The sequence below is a fragment of the Bos grunniens genome, chromosome 2 (genome assembly GCF_055505025.1).
Source record: "Bos grunniens cultivar Pamir isolate PY7600 chromosome 2, Bosgru_T2T1.0, whole genome shotgun sequence".
Classification (NCBI taxonomy): Eukaryota; Metazoa; Chordata; class Mammalia; order Artiodactyla; family Bovidae; genus Bos; species Bos grunniens.
The window spans coordinates 108,713,357-108,737,283 of NC_141166.1; the positions used below are offsets into that span (position 1 = coordinate 108,713,357).

General features: G+C 41.8%; 1 protein-coding gene across 5 annotated transcripts in view; it reads right to left on the reverse strand.

Moving 5' to 3' along the window:
• Positions 1-23,927, reverse strand: part of STK39 (serine/threonine kinase 39) — a 320,679-nt gene that overhangs the window by 14,780 nt on the left and 281,972 nt on the right. Inside the window, exon 17 of one of the 5 annotated variants that reach the window (XM_086355998.1) lies at positions 1,159-22,744. The exons of the other annotated variants lie outside the window; for them this stretch is intronic. Coding sequence (XP_086212124.1) covers positions 22,710-22,744 — 35 coding nt within the window. The 3' untranslated portion in view covers positions 1,159-22,709. Of the gene's footprint in view, positions 1-1,158; positions 22,745-23,927 lie in introns of those variants that run through there. 5 annotated transcript variants of the gene reach the window in all.

The following is a 23,927-nucleotide window of genomic DNA, read 5'->3' on the forward strand; positions in this document are numbered from 1 at the left end:
CCACATTTTCTACAATAAAAGAGAAATTACTTACTAGTGGAAAGTAGAAAATGATAGTAGCCCCCAGTGTTTCCACTACCTGGACTTTCTCAACACTCATTAATAAGAGATGTATTAGCCAGGACGGGGCAGTTCAAAACAAAGAGGAAACTGCTTTCTCTGGAAATAATAGGTCAGCATTTTGAACTCCTGTCCCTATAAATTCACTCAGTTCTCTGCACCCATTTTTCTCAAAGTAATAAAATACAGTGGATACCCTCCACAACTCAGGCATGTGTCTTAGTGCTTTCAGAGCATGGCGATCTGTCAAAGCAGTGATACCACCCTGAGCAACACCTGAGCTGGGTGCACAGGGCCAAGCACTAAGGTTGTCCATTTGGAGCTCAGCAGGGCAGATACGTTTTTAGTAATAGCCAGATTCATCAGAGATCTGTCCTGCTCTCTGTGGTGCCATGATGCTTCATAGAGAAGTCAGCCTTCCCTGCAGAGGGTCCTGTTTATGAACAGGATTCTCATGAGATGATGCTGATAAAAATTTAACACCTTGCTCCTTCTACCTCCAAACCCAAAGTATAAAGCTGAATGTCAAGTACGTGCTGTTGGTCAAAGAAAGAGAAGTTGGTATTGAAGAAATTAAGAAAGTCCTGTCCATCATTTTTATTTTCCAAGAGGAAAATCCCCTGCTGCTTCAATAATCAGCCATCTAAAAAGTTATCTGAATACTTGAAGAAAAAATTTAAGAGAAAAATAGTAAACATACAGATATTTTGAGAAAAATGTTTCAAGTATAAAGTTTCTAAGTAGAAAAAAAATCTGTGCAAATTTTATTTTTCTCTAAGGTAGGCTGAAAACAACCTAGATACATGGATTTTTGACTGAATAGTTTCATTTAATCCATCTGCTGCAGAGGAAAAAAAAAGAAAATTAAATCTTCACTATGGCCTGTTTCTCTTCATAAACCGTTGCAAACACCGTTTTATCTTCATCTTGACCTCTTAATACTCCCAAGTAACTGACAAAGTTTCATTTGTGCTAACACCCCTCACCCCCATTCATCTTTTTCTCTCCCATGTTTTTGCCCACACAAGCAAATGTACACATATATCACATAGAGATCCTGAGCCACCAACCTCCATCTTCTTTTGGCTTCCTCTACAGTTTCCCAAACTTATCTCAGATACAAAAATCATCTGCTAATCAACAAAAAATACCAGCTCATGGAGTGCAAAGCTCTGCTGTAAAATTCTGCCCACTAAAGCCAGTACTGATGATGTCAGGGCGTTCTGACTATATACAGATTGCAGCAACTGAACAGAGTCACCCTCTTTTTAAAGCATAAAAGTGTTCTAATAGTTCTTTGGATCTGAGCTGATTTCATGAGTGGCCATAAAGTCTCCACATGAATTTCAGTCCTTTCATTAGAGTCTCTCCATTAATGTAGATGATTTACTGCCTTGTTCTGGGTCATCTATTTCCAGTCTGCTCTCTAACGTTCCGCCAAAAGCAGAGCTGCGTCCTACACTAATTCACAGCCCTCTCTCTGGTGGACACACATCTGCACTAGGGCCAGTTTCCAAGGAACGTGGCTAGAAGCAGGCTATAGCCTAGAGGGCAACACTGAGCTGCTGGCATCTTAAACAATCGTCCCAGAAACCACATCCCCAGTTGTGAACCCTGCACCTCGAAGAACATTAGAAATTCAAATTCTGTCTTCTGCTCAAAGCAAAAATAGCAAAACTGGCCACTTACCTGATTACTTATCCCAGCTGCTAGGCTTATTTTCAATTTAGTTGATTCTAATTTGTTGTAAAGTGCTACAAAATAACTTCATTTAACTGACATCACATAAAATTCAGGGTGATGCTAATTTCTCTTCTAGTAGCAATGCTCATTAAAAAGATGGGTGTCACTGTTTTCTCCCTTCTCCTGACTGCACCTGGAGTTCTAAAGTAAAAAAATGCTCCTTACCTGGAACGTGAGCTGAGAAGGAAGGGCTGGGTGTTACTTTAGACTTCCTCAAGTATGTGCTGAAACTTCATGTTTTAAGATACTCTAGTTTCCAAAAACAAAAAAAGGCGGGGCGGCGGGGAGGTTCCTGAACTCAGTGACTGTCAACTCATTTCGGACCCCTCTCAGCTTTCCCAAGACTCACGCGCCTAGTTTCTGAGGCAGACTCTGTTACTCCTTGAACTTGTCCGTTCCCTCCTCCCCAGCCCACTGTCTTTGGTCTTGGTGCTTTCTCTGTGTCTTGACCACACAAGACACAGGTGATACTCACTGAGGCCTTCTTGCCTACACTGGGGTACGTGACACCTTTTTGTGAACAGTCTATTTTTTTTGTTTGTTTCCTATTCTTGTGTCCCTGCATCACACTTCAGGGTTGAATCTCTATCGGGGCTAGAAGTTTCTGTCTGCTCTCTCGGATAACATCTGGCCTAAGTATTGTCCTTTATAAAGCTGTAATAATAACATTAACCACATGGGAGAAGGATGCTAATGTTCAATACTCCCGTGAATCTAACAGAGAAGGAAATAGGACTGTCCCAGGGGATAATGGAGTTGATATCTCTCTGGCAAACTAAGTCAGGCATTTCCCAGACACTAGCTTCTCCATAATTTCCTTGTACTACTCAAATTCTGCACACTTTGACAGCAAAATCACAGTTAGATAACGAGTATTTACAGTTTGTGTTTGTATTCTGAGTGATTATTCAAAACGTGAACTTTTCTCCCCCCATGCTAGTGTGTTTCACCTTAATCTCATATAGTAGTGATGTTCTAATGGAGGTGACTTAATTGGAGCTATCCTCAAACAAAAGCTTTGGGGAAAAGCACACCAAATGAACCCCAAAGCTGATGTATTCCCCTAGCAAGAAATTCTAAGACAAGGGCACAGACTTGGGTTACCTGACAAGATGATAATAACATCATAATATGTTTTACTCAAAGACACACCCTGTAGGTTGCATGGGTACAGAAAGGTGGCATGAGATTACAAAGACAGAGACATGGGTGCCAAAAGAGAATTGAAGCCCTAAATAAGGAGAAGAGGAGAGGCTGGGAGGCTGGGTTTCTGAGATACTGCTGTAACACTAATGCAAAGTTGTGGCTAATTAACAACTCAGTTCGGGACAAAGGAAGAGATCTGCCCTATAATTTTCTCTAAATGTCTGGGCTCCTATCTTCAGGAGATGCAGTGCAGCACAGTCTGCAACAGCCTGAATTCTCCAGCCAGGGTGTCTGCGTTCAAATCCCCCTCCTTAGAGCTGTGTGGCCCCATGAACTTGGGCAAGTTTCCTTAGCCTCTTTGTGCTAGAAGTTATGCGTCTGTAAGAGGTGGATGGTAACGGTGCCTACTAATAGGGTTGTTCTTAGGATTAAGTTAGTAACAAAGTGCTTAGAATGGTGCAGGATGTGTAGCAAGTGCGTAATAAACATTAGCTTATTGCCTCTACCCGGGACACATGCAAATCGTAACTGGTTTCCTTGCCTTCAGTCTAAACTTCTCAAGAGTCCCGTTTCTCACACCAGAGTTACCTGGAGAATTTAAGTCATAAAATGGAACATGTTGCCTCCTTAGGTAATACTTTTGAACTGTTCCCATCAACTTTGGGATAAAGCTCAAGTTTTTAATGTGGTCCATCAGACCCTCCACGGTCCAGCTTCACCTACCTCCCTAGTTTTTTGTTTTTTGTTTTTTTTCCCATTTCCTACCCTAAAATTTTCCCAGGAAAAGTTCTGCAACCCTCACTCTCCTCTACATCTCTACCACCAAGTACTGAAATTGTGTTTTTTTTTAATAGTGATTTCCCCACTATATACTGATAACTCAGATAAAATCTTAGCCTTCTACGCAAAAGGTTTAACTTGGACATACATGCATTCATTCCTGTTGTTCAGTCAGTAAGTTGTGTCCAACTCTTTGCAACCCCATGAACTGCAGCATGCCAGCCTTCCCTGTCCTTCACTATCTCCCAGAGTTTGCTCAAACTCACGTCCATTGAGTCAGCAATGCCATCCAACCATCTCATCCTCTGTCGCCCTCTTCTCCTCTTGCCTTCAGTCTTTCCTAGAATCAGGGTCTTTTCCAGTGAATCAGCTCTTCACATCAGGTAGTCAAAGCATTGGAACTTCAGCTTGAGCATCAGTGCTTCCAATGAGTATTCAGGGCTGATTTCCTGTAGGACTGACTGGTTTGATTTCCTTGCTGTCCAAGGGACTCTCAAGAGTCTTCTCCAGCACCATAATTAGAAAGCTTCAATTCCTCAGCGCTCAGCCTTCTTTATGGTCCAACTCTCACATCCGTACATGACTACTGGAAAAGCCATATATGTCATATATATATATATATATGTCTCATATGTTTCATATGTATATGAGACACATATCCACCTACACAGAAACTGATAATTTCTCACGACCTCACAAGTCGTGAGAAACACGACTTGCTAGAACACAAGTATAACCTCCACCATCTTCTCTAGATTTGTACAATAACCTGTTGTCTCCCTGCTCCCATCCCACTCGCTCAGGTCTGACCTCCACCCAGCAATCAGATGAGCCCTCTAACATATAATTAAAGCATGTGACTTTTCTATTCAAAGTCCCCTGCCAGCTTTAGAGCTCAGAGTAAAAAAGCAGTGTCTATAAGGAGGAAGCCTCCCAGTCCACGTCTGACCTCATCCCACATCATTCCATTTCCAGCTGCCCCTGCTCCAACCACAGCAGCCTCAGGGCTGCTTCTCAGGTGCTCAGAGCCAGCTTCCCCTCAAGACCCTCTGTACATGCCATTCTCTGCTTCTCCACAACTCCCCCTTCCAAGTTGCTGCTCACATGTCTCTGGCTACCCTATCAATACCCCTACACAGCCCACTCTCTACTTCTTTACCTAGAATTTTTTTCATAGTATTTATCATCACCAGACCTGCTATATATTTATGAACTTCTGGATACAGCTTTTCACTCACCACCTCACCGCCAACAAGGCACAAAAACAGAAACTCCAGTGACTGGAGGAACTTTGTCTGTTCATTGCTACGTTCCTAGTGCCTGACACTAGTGTCAAAACAGAGGGTTCTAAGGTTCTAAACATCTTGGGTTAATACCCTCTTACAGAAGAATTATTCATATCTTAGGAGTTCTACAAATGTGTCTCCTAAGCAGCAACCTAGTTTATTTTCCCAAAGCAAATCAATTAACTCTTGGCTCATCCCAAATGAATACTGAGTATCCTAGGCAACCATGACTTTAAAGACTGGCCATCAACAGGCACATGGAAAGATGCTCAGCATTGCTAATTATTAAAGAAATACAAATCAAAACTACAATGAAAGACCACCTCACACCAGTCAGGATGGCCATGATTAAAAAGTCTACAAAATAACAAATCCTGGGGAGGGTATGGAGAAAAGGTAACTCTCCTACACTGTTGGTGGGAATATAAGTTGATGCAGCCACTATGGAAAACAGTATGGAGGTGCCTCAAAAAAGTAAAACTGTAACTACTGTATGACTCAGCTATCCCAGTCCTGAGCATATATACACAGAAAAAGCCACCGTTCATAAAGACACCCACCTGTGTTCACTGCAGCACTAGTCACGACAGCCAAGATGCGGGAGCAACCTGAATGTCCATCAACAGAGGAATGGATAAAGAAGATGCAGTGGATAGACATGGCTATCTACTGAGTAGTTTTCCATCATGGAAAACCACTCAGCCATAAAAGGAACGAAATAATGCCATCTGCAGCAACATGGATGGACAGAGATGATCATACTAAGTGCAGTAAGTTAGAGAGCAAGACAAATACCATGTAATGTCACTTGTGTGGAAATCTGAAATATGGCACAAATGAACCTGTCCACAAGCAGAAACAGACGCACAGACACAGAACGGACCTGTGACCCCCAAGGGGTGGCGGGGACAGTGGGAGAGGGATGGACTGGGAGCTGGGGTTAGCAGATGCCAACTATTACACAGACAGTGGATAAACCACAAGGCCCTACTGTACAGCACAGGGAACTATGTTCACTATCCTATGAATAAACCATAACGGAAACGAATATAAGAGTGTATATATATGTATAACTGAATCACTTGGCTGCACAGCAGAAATTAACAAAACATTGTAAATCAACTATACTTGAGTAAAAAAAATGATAAAGACTGGCCATGTTTCTTTTAAAAGTGAGATGTAATTGACACATAATACTGTATTAGTTTCAGGTGTACAATATATTTTTTATGTATGTATATATTATGTGTGAGCCCCATATCAGGTCTAATCATCCATCACCACATGCCGGGCCCAGGGTGTAGCCACAGGGAGTCCCCAGAAGCCCACTGACAGCTGTTGCTCAGCCCACCGTAGCCTTGTGTATTCTGGGGATACGAGCCCCTTTGGCTTTCAAAGCTAGGTGGGTTGGGGGCTCATCTCTCAGGTGCAGGTCTTAAAAGCTGGGGAGCTAGAGGTGGGGTTCAAACCCTCCTCAGGGAGAAGCTTGGAGTGAGTTCCCTCCCAATGTGGGACATCATGCCATGGTGGGCATGCTTAGGGCACAATTGTGTCTCAGCCCCTTACACTCATTTCAATGTGGGCTTTTTCTCATTTGCCCGATATGAAGGAGCTGCCCAGCTAACTTGGGGGTTTCTTTCAAAGGAAATTATCCCACACATAGCTACAGATTCAGTGTGTCCATGGCTGATTTCAGCATCCTCCTGTGTCAACATCTTGAACTGGAACCCAGAATTTATCTTGACCTATTTCTCTCATCTGTTACCTCTCATCTGTCTGCAAATCTGTCTGCAATTTCCGACAGTTTTGCCTTTAATATAGATTTGCAGTGATTTATCTCTTCTCATCTCTATCTCCTTCTATTTAATCCACAAGGAACCACCAAGATTGACTGAATTTCACTCCTTTTTTTCAGAGGAGAGCCTAGCTCACTCTCCAGGTAAACCAGCCAGACTAGCATAGGTGGTCCCCAGACAAAGAGAACCCTCAGTGGGTAGTAGAGGATGGACATGGTGAGTATCGGCGTGACCTCAAGGCCAGCTGCCACAGTAGGGACCAAAGGTCACACCACTGACCTTCCCTGGTCCAGCTCCCTGGGAAATGAGAGCGCCTGCTCCTGGAGGAACAGTCCCCAGATGGGTCCACGCAGGACCACAGCAGTGAGCGCCATAGGTGCTGCCCAGGCCTTCTCTTCAGGAACGAGGCAACTGTCCTGCAATCTGCAGGGGTTTCTCGTGGCTAATGAGTCTCAGCTTCATCCCTCTTTGGAGATTCCCTTCACCAAAGTGTGCTGTCTCTCCCCAAAGGCAGCCTGCGTCCATGGACTGGTCATGAGGGCAGAAAGGCCCCAGTGCCTCAAGGCAGGACCATTCCAAGGGTCAGCTCTGATCCAAAGCTCCTATGGGATTAGCAAAGGCTTTGGCTGTGGTTGAATCCTAGTTTTAATTCTTCCATCTGCAAAGTTCTACTTCCTTTAGTCCCTCACAGATGTCAACCATGAAAGTACTCCTCAAAAAACCACCTGCATGCAAACGTATGCTCTGAGTCTTCTCCCTGGGAAAACTTAGGACTCTATCCATGGATAGACATTGTACAATCATCTCAGAAGGTGTTCTCATTATTGAAATTTTAGGACAGTACAAATGATAAATGAAATGTTCAGGAAAAAGGGGGGAAATCAGTGTATCATATGACATTTTTCTTTGCATTTTGCTCAAAATTGGGATCCTGGATGATGGGAAAAAGCAGTAGTTTAGAAGAGATTTTAGGAATGTTACAGGTACTATAAGCAAGCAACCTTTGACATCACAATTTTAAACAGAGTTGAGTATTACTATTATTTACATGTAGCAGGAAGGGATTATGGGGAAATAATAGACACAGAAATCCACTTGCCAGTCTCATTAAGGTTTGGGCAAATTCCAGTTAATTACTATTATCCTGGTATAATGGGAAAGTCAGAAACAGTATGGAATAGCTAAAGTGGCTGGTATTGAATGTGTCCTCTAAAATATAATAATAAACCTGATATTTTTATCCTGAACTTCCTTTACTGTGCTTAAGGTATAGTTTTATGAACTGGACCACAGCGTGGCAATCAAAGTGTCCAATAATCATTATGTTATTATTGTTCATTTTGAAAGCAATGAAATGGTATAATCAATGAAACTGCAGCCTCATTTAGCTGGTAGAGGTGCTGTACCATTCTGTTTATAGTTCACTGTGAAGAATGGCTAAACTTTAAAGTCGTGCTTGCCAAGAATACCCAAGGTTCATCTGGGATAAAGATAAGAATTTATCTATTTGTTTTGGAAAAGAAAAGAGGATTACTGCTTAGGAGACACAGTTGTTGAAAGGACATTAGTTCTTTAAAAAAAAAAAAAAAAATTGGAATTCTATTAGCCTGGGATTTTTAATATTGGAACCCTCTAAATTGTAGGCAAAATTTTGTCCTCACATTACTGGGGAAAGGGCGTGTAGCTTTTACCAGATTCTTATGGGGTCATGTCCTTAATAACCTTAATAATCCTTGTTCCAAATATTTATTACCATCTTCTCTGACACTAATGCAAGCGACTCGGGGGTGGGCCTTTGTCTCTTTCTGTAACAGTCTTACTGAAGTACAGGTGGCATACAATAAACTGCACATATTTACAGAGTACAATGTGGTGGATTTTGACAGGCTGTTATAAGCTAATAAAACCATCAACACAAGCAGGATAATCAACATATTCCTCACATCCCCAAATTTCCTCAGACCCTTTATAATCAACCCCATTACCCCTCCCTTTTATTCTCTCCAGGAAACCACTATTCCATTTTCTGTCACTGTAAATTAGCTTGCATTTTCTGAAATTTCATTCAAGTGGAGTCATAAAGTCTGTACTCATTTTGTCTGGCTTTTCTCACACATCATAATCCTTTTGAAATCTATCCATGTTGCAGGTGTATCAAAAATTCTTTTTTTGCTAAGAAGTGTTCCATTGTACGAGTATATGACAGTTTGTTTTTGTGTTCACCTCTTGATGGACATTAGGACTGTTTCCAGGGTTTGCTATTAAAAATAAAGCTGTCATCAACACTCATACACACGTCTTTGTATAGACATATGTCTCCCTTTCACTTGGGTAGATACCTAGGAGTAGAATGGCTAGATCATATGGTGAAAGTGAAAGTCAAAGTCGTTCAGTCGTGTCCGACTCTTTGCGACCACATGGACTACACAGTCCCTGGAATTCTCCAAGCCAGAATACTGGAGTGGGCAGCCTTTCCCTTCTCCAGGGGATCTTCCCAGCCAAGGGATCAAACCCAGGTCTCCCACACTGCAGGCAGATTCTTCAGCAGCTGAGCCACAAGGGAAGCTCAGATCAGATGGTAGATATATATTTAACTTTTAAAGAAATTACCAAAATGCTTCTGAGGGTGATTGTGCCATTTTTATAATGCCACCAGCAGTGTACAAAAGAGATCCAGTTTCTTACACACTTTCCAGCACTTAGTACAATCAGTCATTTTAATTTTAGCCATTCTAATTAATGCGTAGTGAAGTTCCACCATAGTTTTAAATTGCATTCCCTTAATAGGACATCCTTCCATGTTCATATTTGGTAGTCTTTTTATAGCCACTTTCTGACAAAGTATTAAGAGGTTCCACAAAAACAAGTGTGGCTTTTCTAAGTTGAAGGCTTTTTTTCTACAAAGAACCAAAAGTTTTTTATGAGGAACCCTAGGCATTTCTTCATCTAAGAAGAAAAATGTTCTGAGAGTGTGTATTAGATCTTCTAGATCATGTAGCCAATGAATAACACATTTATACAGGTATCAGACAGAGCTCCGGCAGCATCTGCCTACATCCTGGGAAAATCTCCCAGAGCTTCTTGTACTGTTCAGATACCTCAGTTCTCTTCCCTTAGGGGTTTGTGAACGTGTAAGTCTCAAGTCTGAGTTGAATTAAAGAAAAGAAGGAAATGATATCACAGAAGGGAGAAGAGATAAGACATAGGAAATTCATCCAACTTTGATTTCTGGAGGCACTAAGAAAAGCTTTTCCATGTCTACAGCAAAAAGGTTTTATTTAATTATGCTAGATATCTAGATTCCAAGAGAAGAGTCTTACACCCAGAGGCACATTCTGGAAATATTAACAGGACTACCTGTATCAAAAGCATGAAGCCAAGAAAATACTCTGGGAATTTGAGGACAATCTCACAACCACTGTTGAGGGAAGACTTACACCTGCATTAACTAAGCACAAACCAAGACAAAAAGCTGACTGCTCTCCAGTGTACTGTATGTATAAGACTAAAAACGATCTGTCTCCCTCTTGGTGCCTATAATCCCTTGATTAAAGACAAAAACACTCACACAAATAAGTCTGTACAACCTAAGTCTGTATAAGTCTTTAAGCCATCTCTACAATCTTGTAAAATCTTATAAATTTTAGGAAAATTCTGATCAGTCAGAGGAAAGATGCCAAAGGGAAATCACACAATGAACTTCACAGGATGGATTTTTATTTTTTCTTATTGTCACTCTCGCTTTACCTTACTCTGTTTTATAAAGAGGTTCTGCAATAGCCATGTATTAATAAAATGCACACAGGCTTAATGATTAACCCAGTGGCTTCTGGGCTGGGAAAAACTTTGGAAAAGTTAAGATTAATGAGACAGTAAACACCCTGATATGAGGAATACTACTTAAATTACAGGCCAATGCAGCCAACTGAGGCCAAATCACCTGGCCTGAGCACAGAGAGGAGAAATCGGAAGGCCTGAGCCTGGCACGTGGTGGCAGCCTGCCAGACACAAGCAGTTCTCACACTGGGGGCCCACCCACACAGTGGAGGAGAGAGCTGGGCTTCTGTTTACATCTCCTGCCACTGCCCCAGAGAAGGATACTTCTTTTATCTTTACCACTTGAAGTCTCTTTTTTCTTTCTCGTGCTATATTCCAAAGCCTTTCAAGTAAGGGTTTAGTAGCCAGTGAGTGGTACGGAGCAAGGCTGAATTGTTATCTTCTTTAATAATAAGAAATCAAAACAAGGGCTGCCCGAGTCTTCACTCTAGGTTAGTTCATGGCCTAAAAAACAAAGGACATGGTCACCCTACTTACAAGGGACCAGGCTGAGGCTCCTTGAAAGCAGACGCCACCAGTCACCTTGAGATCTCCTGTTAGTATCCAGCACTAGGCCTGGCCCCCAGCAGACACTGGACAAGTTAACAAAGAAAAGATCAGCAAGTACTTGGCTGCCAAGATTAGAAAGCACTGTTATCAGAAGCTGACATCACCTCACCTCAAAGGTGAAGAAGATAAGCAGAGCTGATTAGGGTGAAGTTACAAAAGCTTGTTGTATGAGAACTCCACCCTCCACTGAACAGGACCATCTCACCCTGCAGAAGTCACCTACCTCCCTGACAACCTTCCCTCTCCCCAAGCGGCAAAGGCCAAGGAGGCGCTTAGGCTCCTTGTCTGTTTAGCTTACTGCTGTACACCCAATACCCAGCACAGGGTCTGCCTCAAAGGAGGCATACATAACTCAAGATGGAATGAATGAAAAGAAACTAGTGGTATATTATTTTCAAAGATAACATGTTAACTCTTCTAGGCATCTGCAATTAAATTTGAGACTTAATCTCTCCTTAGGATAGGATCTGTTTCACAGAAGGAAAGGCTGGGCCATTAGAAACTAGTGCAGATGGATTTATTCTCCTTTATTGTGGAAGGAAGGGGTGAAGTCTCTCTGTCCCTAAAATTTGACTAAACTTATAAGGAGTTCAGGCATTCAGGTGTATACCTTCTGATTAAAGCACATTTAATTTGAGACATCCTCACTCCTGCCTCCTGTGGTCTTTCAGAGGCTGGAGGTTGGGTATGAACTCACACTTGGCCCATCTTTTAATTATACGAGATGGTCAAAATAATGCCCTATGACTCCTCTCCCTCAAGTATACTGTAGGACGCAGACTGTGTTCTCCTGCCTTCCTGTGCCTGCTCCCATCCCAACTTGAAAACTCAGAGCCTTCTGGACTCTTTAATTTCTGCTGTTTCCAACCCTCCAGAGTCTCAAGGCAGGGAGGGGTGGGCAGAAGTACTAACTCAAAGATCCTTCAGCCATCTATTTCATCATGAGGACATATTAAGAGCTGATGAGATCACTGAGAGCTCAGCTCCTCTGAGTTATAGGGCAAAGGCTGGGGAGAGAAAGCACAGCGTGTTAGAAGTTGGGTTCAAGAGCATTCAAGCTATTGCTTGTTAAAACCCATTACTTCTTAAAAGCAGGTGTGCATTCTCGTATGTATACTGTAAGCATCCAGCTATTAAACTAATTATTAAACTAATCTTACAAGAGTGTGTACCCTAAGTTGGTGTTCCTGCTAGATTTAGGGGATATGCAAATGCAAGTATTGCAAACCTTGCCTTGCTTACTGTGGGGTGGATTCATAGAGGAATAAGCACATGAGCGCTGCTGGTGAGGTAGGAATATGGAGCGAGGACGGCACAGAGGCACTGCCCAGAGAGAGAACCCGCTGCAATGCAGGAGCCCTGGGTTCCATCCCAGGGTTGGGAGGATCCCCTGGAGGAGGGCATGGCAACCCACTCCAGTATTCTTGCCTGAAGAATCCCCATGGACAGGGAGACTGGCGGGTTACAGCCATGGGGTTGCAAAGAGTCGGCACGACTAAGTGACTAAGCACAGCAGAGCAGGCTTCAGAGACAAAGCAGAGCAGGCCTCTGACCTTGCTGCTAACCTGCTTGGACACTGCCCTGACTGTGAGCTTCAGCCTGCTGACTTCCAGCAGGAAGACTTCCAGCACCACAGGTAAGATATGAGGAATCTTGAGACTGTTGAGCCCCTGGAGGGGATCTGGCCAACCAAGCTCCAGGTTTAACAATATTCCAAGTTTTACATGACAAAACAAACAGCATTAACATGAAACCAGAGCCGCAATTTGCTCACAGATTTATGATGACGACAGTTTTCAACCTGGGATTATAACCCGGGACTAAACTGCCATCTTTGAAGTCTCACCCACGGAGCGGATGCGCTGCCTGGGACCTGTTGCCAATTGGGACTCCAGATGTGCTGTGACACGGGACCTCCCCGCACTGTTTGAATCTGGATGGTGGTCAAAACCTAATTTGGTGATGTATCCTCTGCTGTGTCTATTTCTCTTTTGAGTATATTAAAAGTAAGCTAGATAATTCTCTCATAAATATTGGTATTATTTATTTATATATAATGAGTGGCTTATTTTGTTAACAAATCCTTTGAACCTCAGACAAATGTGAAAACTTTCGGCAAAACAGGGATGAGGGGAGACACAGGTGAGGAGCCAGCTGATGCCAGGCTTCCACCAGGGAGTGCGGACTTTCTGCTGCAGGAACAGGGCTTTAAACATGACAGCAGGTAATAATCATGTTAAGTATACATATTGAGGGATGTTATTATTTATGAAAGCTTGGAGAAATAAAATTTGGGTTTGGCTTTGTAAAAGTAAAAATATCTTAACAGTCAAGTGACATGCTGACTAGAACTAAAAATATCATTATATATGTCAACTTATTGTGTGCGTGTTAGTCACTCAATTGTGTCCGGCTCTTTGTGATCCCATGGACTGTAACTCGTCAGGCTCCTCTGTCCATGGGATTTCCCAGGCAAGAATACTGGAGTGGGTTGCCATTTCATCAAACCCGCCTCTCCTGCATTGGCAGGTGGATTCTTTACTGCTGAGCCACCTGGGAAGCTCTGACAACTTATTAATACATTTTTAAATGAAAAGCTTTATACATGTACAGCCAGTATTCATATTTACTGCTCATGTAAAGTGATGTCCTCACATAGACTGTGAAAGGAGTTAATAAATAAAAAATATTGTCTGGGTTAAGATAAATTAAAGTGAGCTTTAAAATACCCAACTTGGGACTCTCATGCTGGCAGCTCTGCCTCATACATTCTAAGATGCCTGGGTGCATGGGATGTGGGTTTTAATGCAACTAACCTTACATAGAGGAGCTTTTTCCTCCCAATGATTCATTAATTGAGAAATCACTGTATCTCGCTATGTTAATTGCCCTAATTGAACAGATAAGAAACCCCCCTAAGAGGGACTTCATTTTTCTTTCCTGTTACTGTTTTCTTACCACTAGGGTAATGGAGAAGAGCTATTATTACAAACAGATTTAAAAAAAAAAAAAAAAAACAGTGGGGGGGAAAAAAACCAGTGCAAGAACTTCAGAATTGATCATTTTTGTTTGTACATTTGTGTACTTTACCAAAACACTGTATGAATAAAGGTATCAGTGGAAAAGCATCTGACATTGTGTCCCGATGTGAGGAGGGACATCCAGGGACATCAACTCCAGCCTTTCTTCTTCAGGCAGGATTGTTGTACATCATTCAAGACCGGGAGGAAGTTGTTTATCCTTTATCTGAGATTGTCTACAGAAGGACATTCTGATATTTCTTTATTACTCATTTTCATAGCATACCAGTTATGATATTATTACATGGTAGCTCATCTTATTGAAACCAGTAGCCTTACTGAACTTTTGGTGGATAAAGGACATTAATTTAGAGGGAACAATGTCTCTCTAAATAGTAAAACATAGCCTCAAGGACTCCAAAGTGTATTACTATTATCAATAATAAGTATTAACTCGCATGCTTTGGGGTATCAAGACATTTGTTCAGCGCCTACTATAAATCATAAGAAGGTACTTTAAAAAAGGAAATAGCATAAAAATTCAACAGCTTCAAAACAACCTTACATTTAAAATTCTTAGCAGCCTAAGACTCTGTTACAACAGGCCTGAACTTCTAACTTACTCATTAAGTAAAATGCAGTATTTGGGGAAAGAAAGAAAATACAGAGTATGCCAGACATTCAGATCACAGAACCTGTAGTCACAGCTTTTCTAAGTCTTACAAATACCCCACTAATATCTCTCTCGACTGGAATTCACCAGTTATATGTGCATGGCCAGCACCATCTGGTTGAACATACACCAATATATTAAGACACTCCAACCCCATTTGGGATGGAGAAAGCAGAGATCATCTTAAACATATGCTTTAGGAACACTGCCGTTAATGCCAGCATCAGTCGAAATAATTATCAAAAAGATACTTTTTGTTGCTGTTATCAGAAATTATGTGAAAGAATGGCAGGGGAAGTAAGACAGCCTGCAGGGAGGATGTGCTGGGTCTCTAAGGATTGAACGGGGATTAAATCACTCGTATGCTTAAAAACACCAACCTAAAGCAACCCAAGAAACAACTACTGAAATTTTTGCTTTGGTCCTTGCAATGATAGTGGAACTTCAGAACGAGATTAGCAACCTTTCAGAAATGTTATATATTTATAAAGGGGTCAGTTACCACAAGTTCTTTGCATGTACATGAAACATAATAAAATGAATTGAATTTCAGATTTCCACCCCCCATCGCTAATAAACAGAGATCAACCTGCCTTAGATACCTAAGCCCAACAAAATGGATTTAGACTTTATGGCAGGTAGCAAGTAAAAAATAAGAGGAATAGATAGCGTGTTGATTTGGGGAACAAAAATCAGAGGGAGACAAACGAAACACTTCTGGCAAAGGAAAAGACAAGAAAGGAACACTGGTCAGGTTATTAGAAGGCACAGGTAGCTCACTATCCACGTAAATAAACTGCTGATTATCTTCGGGAAGGAACCCTTTTGTTGGAGGACATGGAGGGCCCTCTTGCAGTGCGGCACAAGCAATCAAAACACAGAAGAGAGGCCAGGAAAGAGATGCTGACTCAGAGATGATCACCAGTAATGCACTAAGGAATACAAAAATCAGAAGAATGTTTGGCAGCAGTGAAAAAGGAAAACAAGACTGAACTGTGTGTGCAGTATCAGAGAACAAGTCAAGGCTACTTATTCCAAGGCTGTTGAAGGCAGCAAGATCTCCTTAACTCTGGGCAGATCTGGCTTTTCCTACCCACTGGAAGAAATGGAATAAAATGCTGCAACTGAAGTCCATTCCGAGCTGAAAAGATGGGGGTGGGCGGGGGGGAGGGTTCAAGGGAAGACAATGTAGCTCCCAGCTCCACAGCAGTTCCACTACAAAACTAAAGCCCTCTTTTCCCCTTCCAGGGTTTATCATAATCTTATACTTTCAGGATGTTAAGAAGAGGATTAACAGATTTAGATTAGCCAACTGTGAGAAGAGTGCGGATGTATAGATTCTGCAGCCCTTGTAAACTCTGCGATAACATCACTTCTCTTCACAGACACTTCTATGGCAGCAAAGCAGTTATGAGAAAAATAAGATTTGCTAATCCTGAGGCAAAAGGTAAATAATATTTCTCTTTCTTACTGGTGTATTTTGTCCATGGCTGTCCAGTCATTTAATAAAACCAATCATTAAGGAGATGATCACTGAACTTCTAATCAGATCCTGGGAAGGGCACAAGCAGAAGTGATCCCAGCTGGCTAAGAGCCTGATGTTTTCACAATCAGAAAGCATTCTGCAACTAGTCACGCAGGGAATACTGAAGCCTCCAAATAACACCCAATTAATCATGTCTTTCTGTGTTCCTTTTAATGAGATTTTAATTTCATTGATGGCGAATGACCAATGGTTGATCATGTCCCTCAGTTGCCAGTTCGACTTTGAGGAATTCTGCAAACTGCAATAATGAAGTGGTTCTGTTTGTAAACTCTTATCAATGATCGATAAAATGTTCACTGAAATTTACCATGTTCTATGTGTATCAACTTGTAATCCTTGCAGTCAGCCTGGTTGGAACTAGCATCTGCCCCATTTTACAGAGGAAACTGAGAGATGAAGCACTTTGTCCAAGGTTACATGGCTAGGAAGGGGGTGGGGAGTACCCAAAGGCTGGCAGTCTGGCTCTCCAGAGCTTGTACACACAACCCCAGTGCATGCTGCCGCTCAGACAGCTGCCTCCTTAGAACAGTCAGTTACTGTCTGAAGACAGTTAAAATTTGGGATTTAAGAAGCACTGCTGGTGCCTTTCACGTATGGGTCCTCTCCCCTACATCAAAGAATAGGTGCCAGCACAGCTTCCGATTTATTTAAAAGCCAATTTTGCCACTGCAAAGCAACTACCAGGTTTCTACGAAGATCTCCTTGGGGATCCAAAGAGTGAACCAAGAGAAGAAGCGAAGTGAAACATACATCACAAAGCCCTGTGTTCTCCACCTTGACTCTTTTAGAAAGAAATGGGACTAACATTTTCCAGCATAACAGAACATCATCACATCATCATTTTGATCTTCGTGTCCTTCAACCAAATTTTTCCAGATGCCGCAACACTGAAAACACTCGCCAGCTGGTCCCAGTCAAAGCTATAAAAAAGCAAGCTTTGAGGATTACTGGGTTATTGGTGCTTTTATGTATTTTTTCCTGCTTTGAGGAAAAACAAACAACCAATGTTTTCTAAGGTGAAGACTTCATCTTGTTAATTTCAGGGGGAAAGTGTTGCTGGAATAGAATAGGGAGACAGTGGAGTTAGTTTACATTAAATGACAGTTTTAGAAATTCTCAAGTAAAATTCCTGGGCAATGACGAGTGTGTTTAAGACCACCTAAAAACAAACAAACAAAAAACCCAAAGCTGTGGTATCCGGATATATTAGGGAAAATGTCTCTAGCAGGCAACGTGGGTGAGGAGATGGGCCACTTCACGGCTTGCGAATGGTTTATGCTTTGTGTGTGGGGGCAGCCATGGTGACAAATAGGGTACAATGAATAACCCATGGCTTGAACCGAGAGCGTCCCTGAAGACACCACCATCCTCAGACCAGGGACCCAGGATAAGCGGCACTCCCAGGTGTTAGCTTTTCTTCCTAATACTGACACCCCGTAATTAACACCGCGGGACTACGCCAGGGCAGGGCTATGATCAATGTCCCATCACTCAGGGTGTAAACCCACTCGCCATCATCATAATGAACCACTATATGGATGGCTCTATCCTCTAACAAATAGAGCCAGTCATTCTCTAAAATGAGGAATGAAAAAAAAAATGTGGTCAAGTGGGACCATGCATGTGGCTTTGAAAGTCCAGTGGTTACAATAACTTCAGGGAACTGATCCTTACAGCAAGGTGTCAGGTAAGCTGTCTCTACTAAATAGCTGTCCTCAGGTAGCATTCCCCTTCTACCCAATGCATTCCTACCCACTGTCCCTCAGGAACCAACAGTACCTGGCTCAGGGAATTCACCTGATTTTTATGAAAGAACAAGTAAAACAAAACCAAGATGCTAAATAGTCAACCACTGCTGGAAGGGAGGTCCTTGGTGAGGATAGCCAGGCAGCACTGAGTGGGTGATGGACTGAATCGGGCTGAGTTGAAGGTTTGGACTCCAAAGTGCAGAATAATCATTCAAGAAACTTTACAAGGATATTATTTGTAAGTTTTCATCCTTATTTCTATATCTAAAAACATATTTCAAAGAAGAGCAAAAATGAAATAGTCACTTGGTCCAATTAAGTGTTATTTCCATCATACACATTATGGACAGGGAATTTTTTTAATTGGAGGAAATTCTGAACTAGAAAAGGAAAACACACCCATCACCCATCAGAAGCAATAACTAAAAAGGGTGTGAGGCAACAGGAATGTCATGATCCAAGTTGCCCACCCAGATACAGAAGAGAAATTATTTTTAAGTATAGTGATGGTAGGTTAAAATTTCTAGTGGCTATTAGAATAGAATTGAACGTTAGATGTAATAGTGAGGCCAACTGGGAAGAAGAAAGAGGTTGAAAACTTAAGAACAAATTATAGAAACATAATCAAACACAAACTAAATGGTTAACAGAAACAAAACTTAAAAAAAACCAAAACTCAGATATTTCAGTAAGGTAAGAATGCTAATGACAAAGGATGACAGTTATATCTGTTTACCAATCCACCTTATCCAAGATGCAACTGCCTGGGATTACAAAAGAGACGCAGAAAAGACCGCAATGGCTTGGTATTTGATATGCAGGCTCTCTTAAGACAAATGAGGGGCTCTGTTCACAACCAAATGACATTTGGGCAAGGATTAGACACAGGATTTATTTCTGACTGGCTGAGAGGTCAGTCAAATATATATATTTTCCATCTCTTAAAAGTTAATCTGCCATAGGCCCACCGTGTACTGTTCAAATATGCATTCAATTCTTAGTTTAGCAGAATCTGAAACGTGGCAGTGTTCTAGATGAGATATTGGCATTAGGCTTCTAATGAGAAATGGTGAGATAAAAATGATGAATTCATTCTTGCCTGGGTAATGTAGTAAAAAAAATGACTGCATTCCAGCTTATGGTTTCCGAGACATAATTCTGGAAGACAGAAAGCTCTGGAATGCCCATCCTGCTTAGTCTATAAATCTAAACAGTACAAATGCAGACCCCAATTTTGGCTGCTAACACATGCCAGCAATTTGACTACATTTTTATAGTCTGTACAAGGGTATGTTTTAAGTGAACCCATCATTCATTAATTCAACAGATATTTACTGAGTATCTAACTAAGCACTTAGTATTATTTTATTCTTCTAGTGTTCTAGTTTAAGGAAAAGATTGAGGGCAGGAGGAGAAAGGGGCAACAGAGGATGAGATGGCTGGATGGCATCACCAACTCAACGGACATGAGTTTGAGCAAACTCCAGGAAATAGTTAAGGACAGGGAAGCTTGGCGTGCTGCAGTCCATGGGGTTGCAAAAAGTCGGACACGACTGAGCAGCTGAACAACAACACAAGGATACACCAGTCAATAAAGCAGAGTGAAAAAATCCTGTGTGCGTGACGCTTGATCAAGTGATTAGTATACTCTCTCAACAGAGCCACTGAATGGCCAGCGTTTCCCAGAAACTTCACTTTACCAGGTATTACTAGCTACAGTGCTCAAATAGAGTCCAAAGTGGCAACAACCTAGGAAGCTGGACCAGAAGGGAAGGCCCTGGGGACTAGCTAGCTTCACTTTTAAGGACTATCCAGATTACCCAGTTGGGCCAAGTAACAAACATTTACCACCTGGGAATCCTTAGTAGATGTTATAAACACTCCTCAACCTTGCTGGTCTACAAAATCCTATTAATCATAAAAGTGTCATAAGTTACTACTGAGAGAACATAAAGAGTTTCTTTCAATTTACACACTTCTCCAGTGATGGAACTTTCCACTATCAACATCTAAACCAGACTAGAAAAACAAAGCCAAGAACAGAGCATTACTTTAAGATGTGTATCTGCTCTGAGGCTACCATTAGTGTTGGAATATTCAGCCCTGGGCAGCACTGATGTACGGAAGTGGGAAAATGGTGACCTAATGAGTGATAGTCTCCCTAAAGATAACCTAAAGGAATGTGAATTAGAGTTTTTAAATGAGTTCGTCTGATGGGGGTGAAAGAGGTCTTGGAGTTAGGTCAAAATTATAATGCTCAAGAGGAATGTGGGATGTTAGGATGACACTGGAATCACCTTTGAGGAAGAATGCCAGTGTTGATTACCTGGTCATAGGAATAGGGCACGTACATTCATGCTGCAGTTTTACATGTCAGGTGGGAGCACATATTGACAGAGTTTAGCCCTGATGAGCTCTATCAATAACGAATTAATAAACGAGGAAGGACTCTGTACAGGAGACAGAATCCCAGCAGGAGTGACCCCACAGTAGGTGTTGTTAAAGGGGATGCTCCTGCAGGCACCAGCTGCAACTGACCACGGCCTGGCCCCCTGAGATGTCCATGTCTCCTTAGGTACCCATAGTCAGTCCTGAGTACAGATGGCCCTGCCTCTCTTACAGGAAGTGGTTTTAGGTCTTCCTACTCTACTGGTTTGGTAGTAAATCTTTTCCTAAACTGGCCAATTAGGTATCTACTGAATTCTTCTGGTCCAAGGTCATATCTAAGTGTGCTGTTGATTTCCAGTGAGATATATGGGAGATGGGAATCTTTAAAAAGCTAGAGAGCCTTACATCAATAGCCTAATCCAAGAGGAAACAACCGTACTTGTATTCTGCTCAGAAAAATATTCTTAAGCTAACTTTATCTAGGTCTGCAGAGATGACGTGCTGTGTGTCAGAAAACAAGACAGCCCCAGCTAGCACTAATAACACTCTGCAGGGGGCAGACACTCCAGTGTCTTCAAGGGCCAGCAGGTCTTGTAAATCATTCAGAGAGAAGGGAGCAGAACTTTCTGCCATTAGGATTGTAAGTCCAGCTGTTTTCAGATCTTCTGGTTTTCCTAAGACAAGCCAGAGCTGGATGTTAATGTCTACTCTTTCCTTTTTAAATGTTGGCAACTAATTCCAAAATTTAAAAACATTGTCTAGGCCAGGCAAAATACAGTAGAGAATATCCAAGCCTTGAGGGCCACCAGGTGGTAACCCCTAGAGTACAGCCAAAAAAAAAAAAAAAGGAACTGTCAGGAATCGGAGTCAGGGCAGAAGAAAGGATGTGGGATGGATTATAGACTAAAATGTGCTTCTGAGGCGTGGCGGTAAAAACTTGAAGCTCAACAGATTTCAATTTTGGTATGCCGACAGAGGAAAAAAATTCCACAGGCATAGAAACACTCAATTAAGACTGCCTAGGCTCATTTCCTCAAGAACTGTGATTAAATTAAGACCTGAGATAGAAAATGCAGGCTGAAGTGATTTTAAAAATCACTTTTTCACAGTTGGGGACTTATATTTTTTTTTACATAGTCAAACAAAAGGAGTCATGGCTTAAAGTCAGGGGGAAAATCTATGATACATAATGAAGGCTGAACTTCTGCATACCAAATGCACTTAAAGAAATGGAACAAAACAACACCATCAGCAATGAAGCACCAAGGGTACCTCAACCTGAAAAGCAGGCTTGCCTATTCAAAACAAACTTAACCAGCCTGCAAAACCCAAGAAAAGGGGTGCAGAAACAACCTAGATTTTCCTTCTCTGTCAAGTATCTTGACAAGGTACTTGCCCATGAAATATGAGCACAAAGGGTAGCATATTTTGGGTTTTCCTTCTCTTTAATATTTCTTGCTTTTGAAAATGGGCTGCAAATAGCACACCTCAATAGAACATTTGAAAGATATGTTATGCTGCCATGGCATAACCTAAACACAGCACAATAAATATTTCTGAAGACTGTCTACATGAAGACAGTTTAAAAAGACAACGATTTTAAAAGATAAAAGATGGGTAAAAAGCCCACGGGGCCAGCAGTGGCTGATCCTCCACAATGGGTTTAGGGGGGTCTCAGTGCCCACCCCACAGGGCCTGTTCAGGGTTAGGCAGACAGGTGTAAGCCAAGGTGGACAGCAGCACAGGGGGAAAGGTTTGTGGGGAGGTTCTAAGAGAGAAACTTTCTTGCTCCTTAGTAAGGACCACAAAAAGCCAAATATGAAGCAGGAAACACGCAGAGCTTTTTGTGACTGGCAGCCTCTTAGGACAGTGCAGGTAATGAGCCTTGGGATAAAAAGTCAAAGCTGTGGAGAACTGGGCTAAGCAAGGAAAGAGCTCGGGTCCTGACTGATGCTGGTAAGATGCTGAGCAACCCGGAAGCCTTCCCTTCTCTGCACTTCCACTTCCAGAAGTCCTTCTTGTTAAAACCATTTTAAGAGAGTTTTCTGTTACTTGTAGCTTAAACCACTCCAACTGAAAAAGCGCTTTCTCCTGCAGAATCATTCAAATTCTTCAAAGTGCTAAGGTCCATTTTCACTCAGTGTGGTTTCCTGGTAGGCACTGATTGTATCCCTGCAAAAACACAGAACTTAGAGAAAAAGATTCCCTTTGTCTTAGCAGTCTCTTAAAACATCATCGTCTGCTAGGAATGATGTATTTTATCTGGAAATGAATGTCAACAGGCTAAACACCAATAGAGCAGTTTTTACATTCTGTCTAGGAGAGATTCCTTTGGAGTGTCCCCAAAGAAAAACTGTCTGGGTTTGACCCAACCACGTTCTTTTGCCATTTCTGGAGTACAGCCTCACACCAACCAGTGACGAGCTTAAGTGAATGGCACGAGTCCATACCAGTACCTAAGGCATTTCTAAAAATGTACAGAACTTACCACTGCTGTGGGCACACTGAAACCAGTCTCAAGTATTACATGAACTTAATTTGTTCTTAAAACACTTTCTATAAGAGCTGCTCCACTGTCGATAACCACCTTCCCACTTACCAAGAAAAAAGCAGCACTTGAAGTTAGGCATGTAGTGAACGATACTCATAGTAGTTACTTGTACTGCATTACTGATTTCAATATTTATATGCAAGGCTCAATGCTAATATTTAAATATCATTTTATGGGCTTTGTTTTTCTATTGATATGAAATTCACATAACAAAAAAGTACCTCTTTTTAAAGTGAATAATCTGGGGACATTCAGTAAATTCAAAATGTTGTACAACTGCCATCTCCATCTAGCACCAGAATATCTCCAAAAGAAATCCCATACCATCAATCAGCTGGTCACCCCACACCCTCACGTACCCCCGGCTCCTGGCAACCACTAATCCGCTTTCTGTCTCTACGGATTTATCTATTCTCGATATTTCATATAAATGGAATTGTACAATATGTGACCTTTTGTGTCTAGTTCTTTCACTTAGCATAATGCTTTCAAGGTTCAAGAATTTTAATAAACTTAAAAAATTATGCCAGAGTGTTCAACTTAGCACTCCCTGGAGAGAGATCTTGAGCACAGCTACAGAGACCCCGCGTACAGGCCCAAGCAAAGAGAAATAATAACAAAGTTAAAACCTTCGGGTCATAAAAATCAACTATACAAACACAGAATAAGAGCACACGGGATAAGCAGCATCCAGAGGGGAAGGGGGATGAAGGAAGGGACTGACCAGCAGCAAATATGTCAACAATTAAATCTCAGTAATGAGCCTGTGAGTCTACGGTACTTTACAGACTTCTCTGGATATCT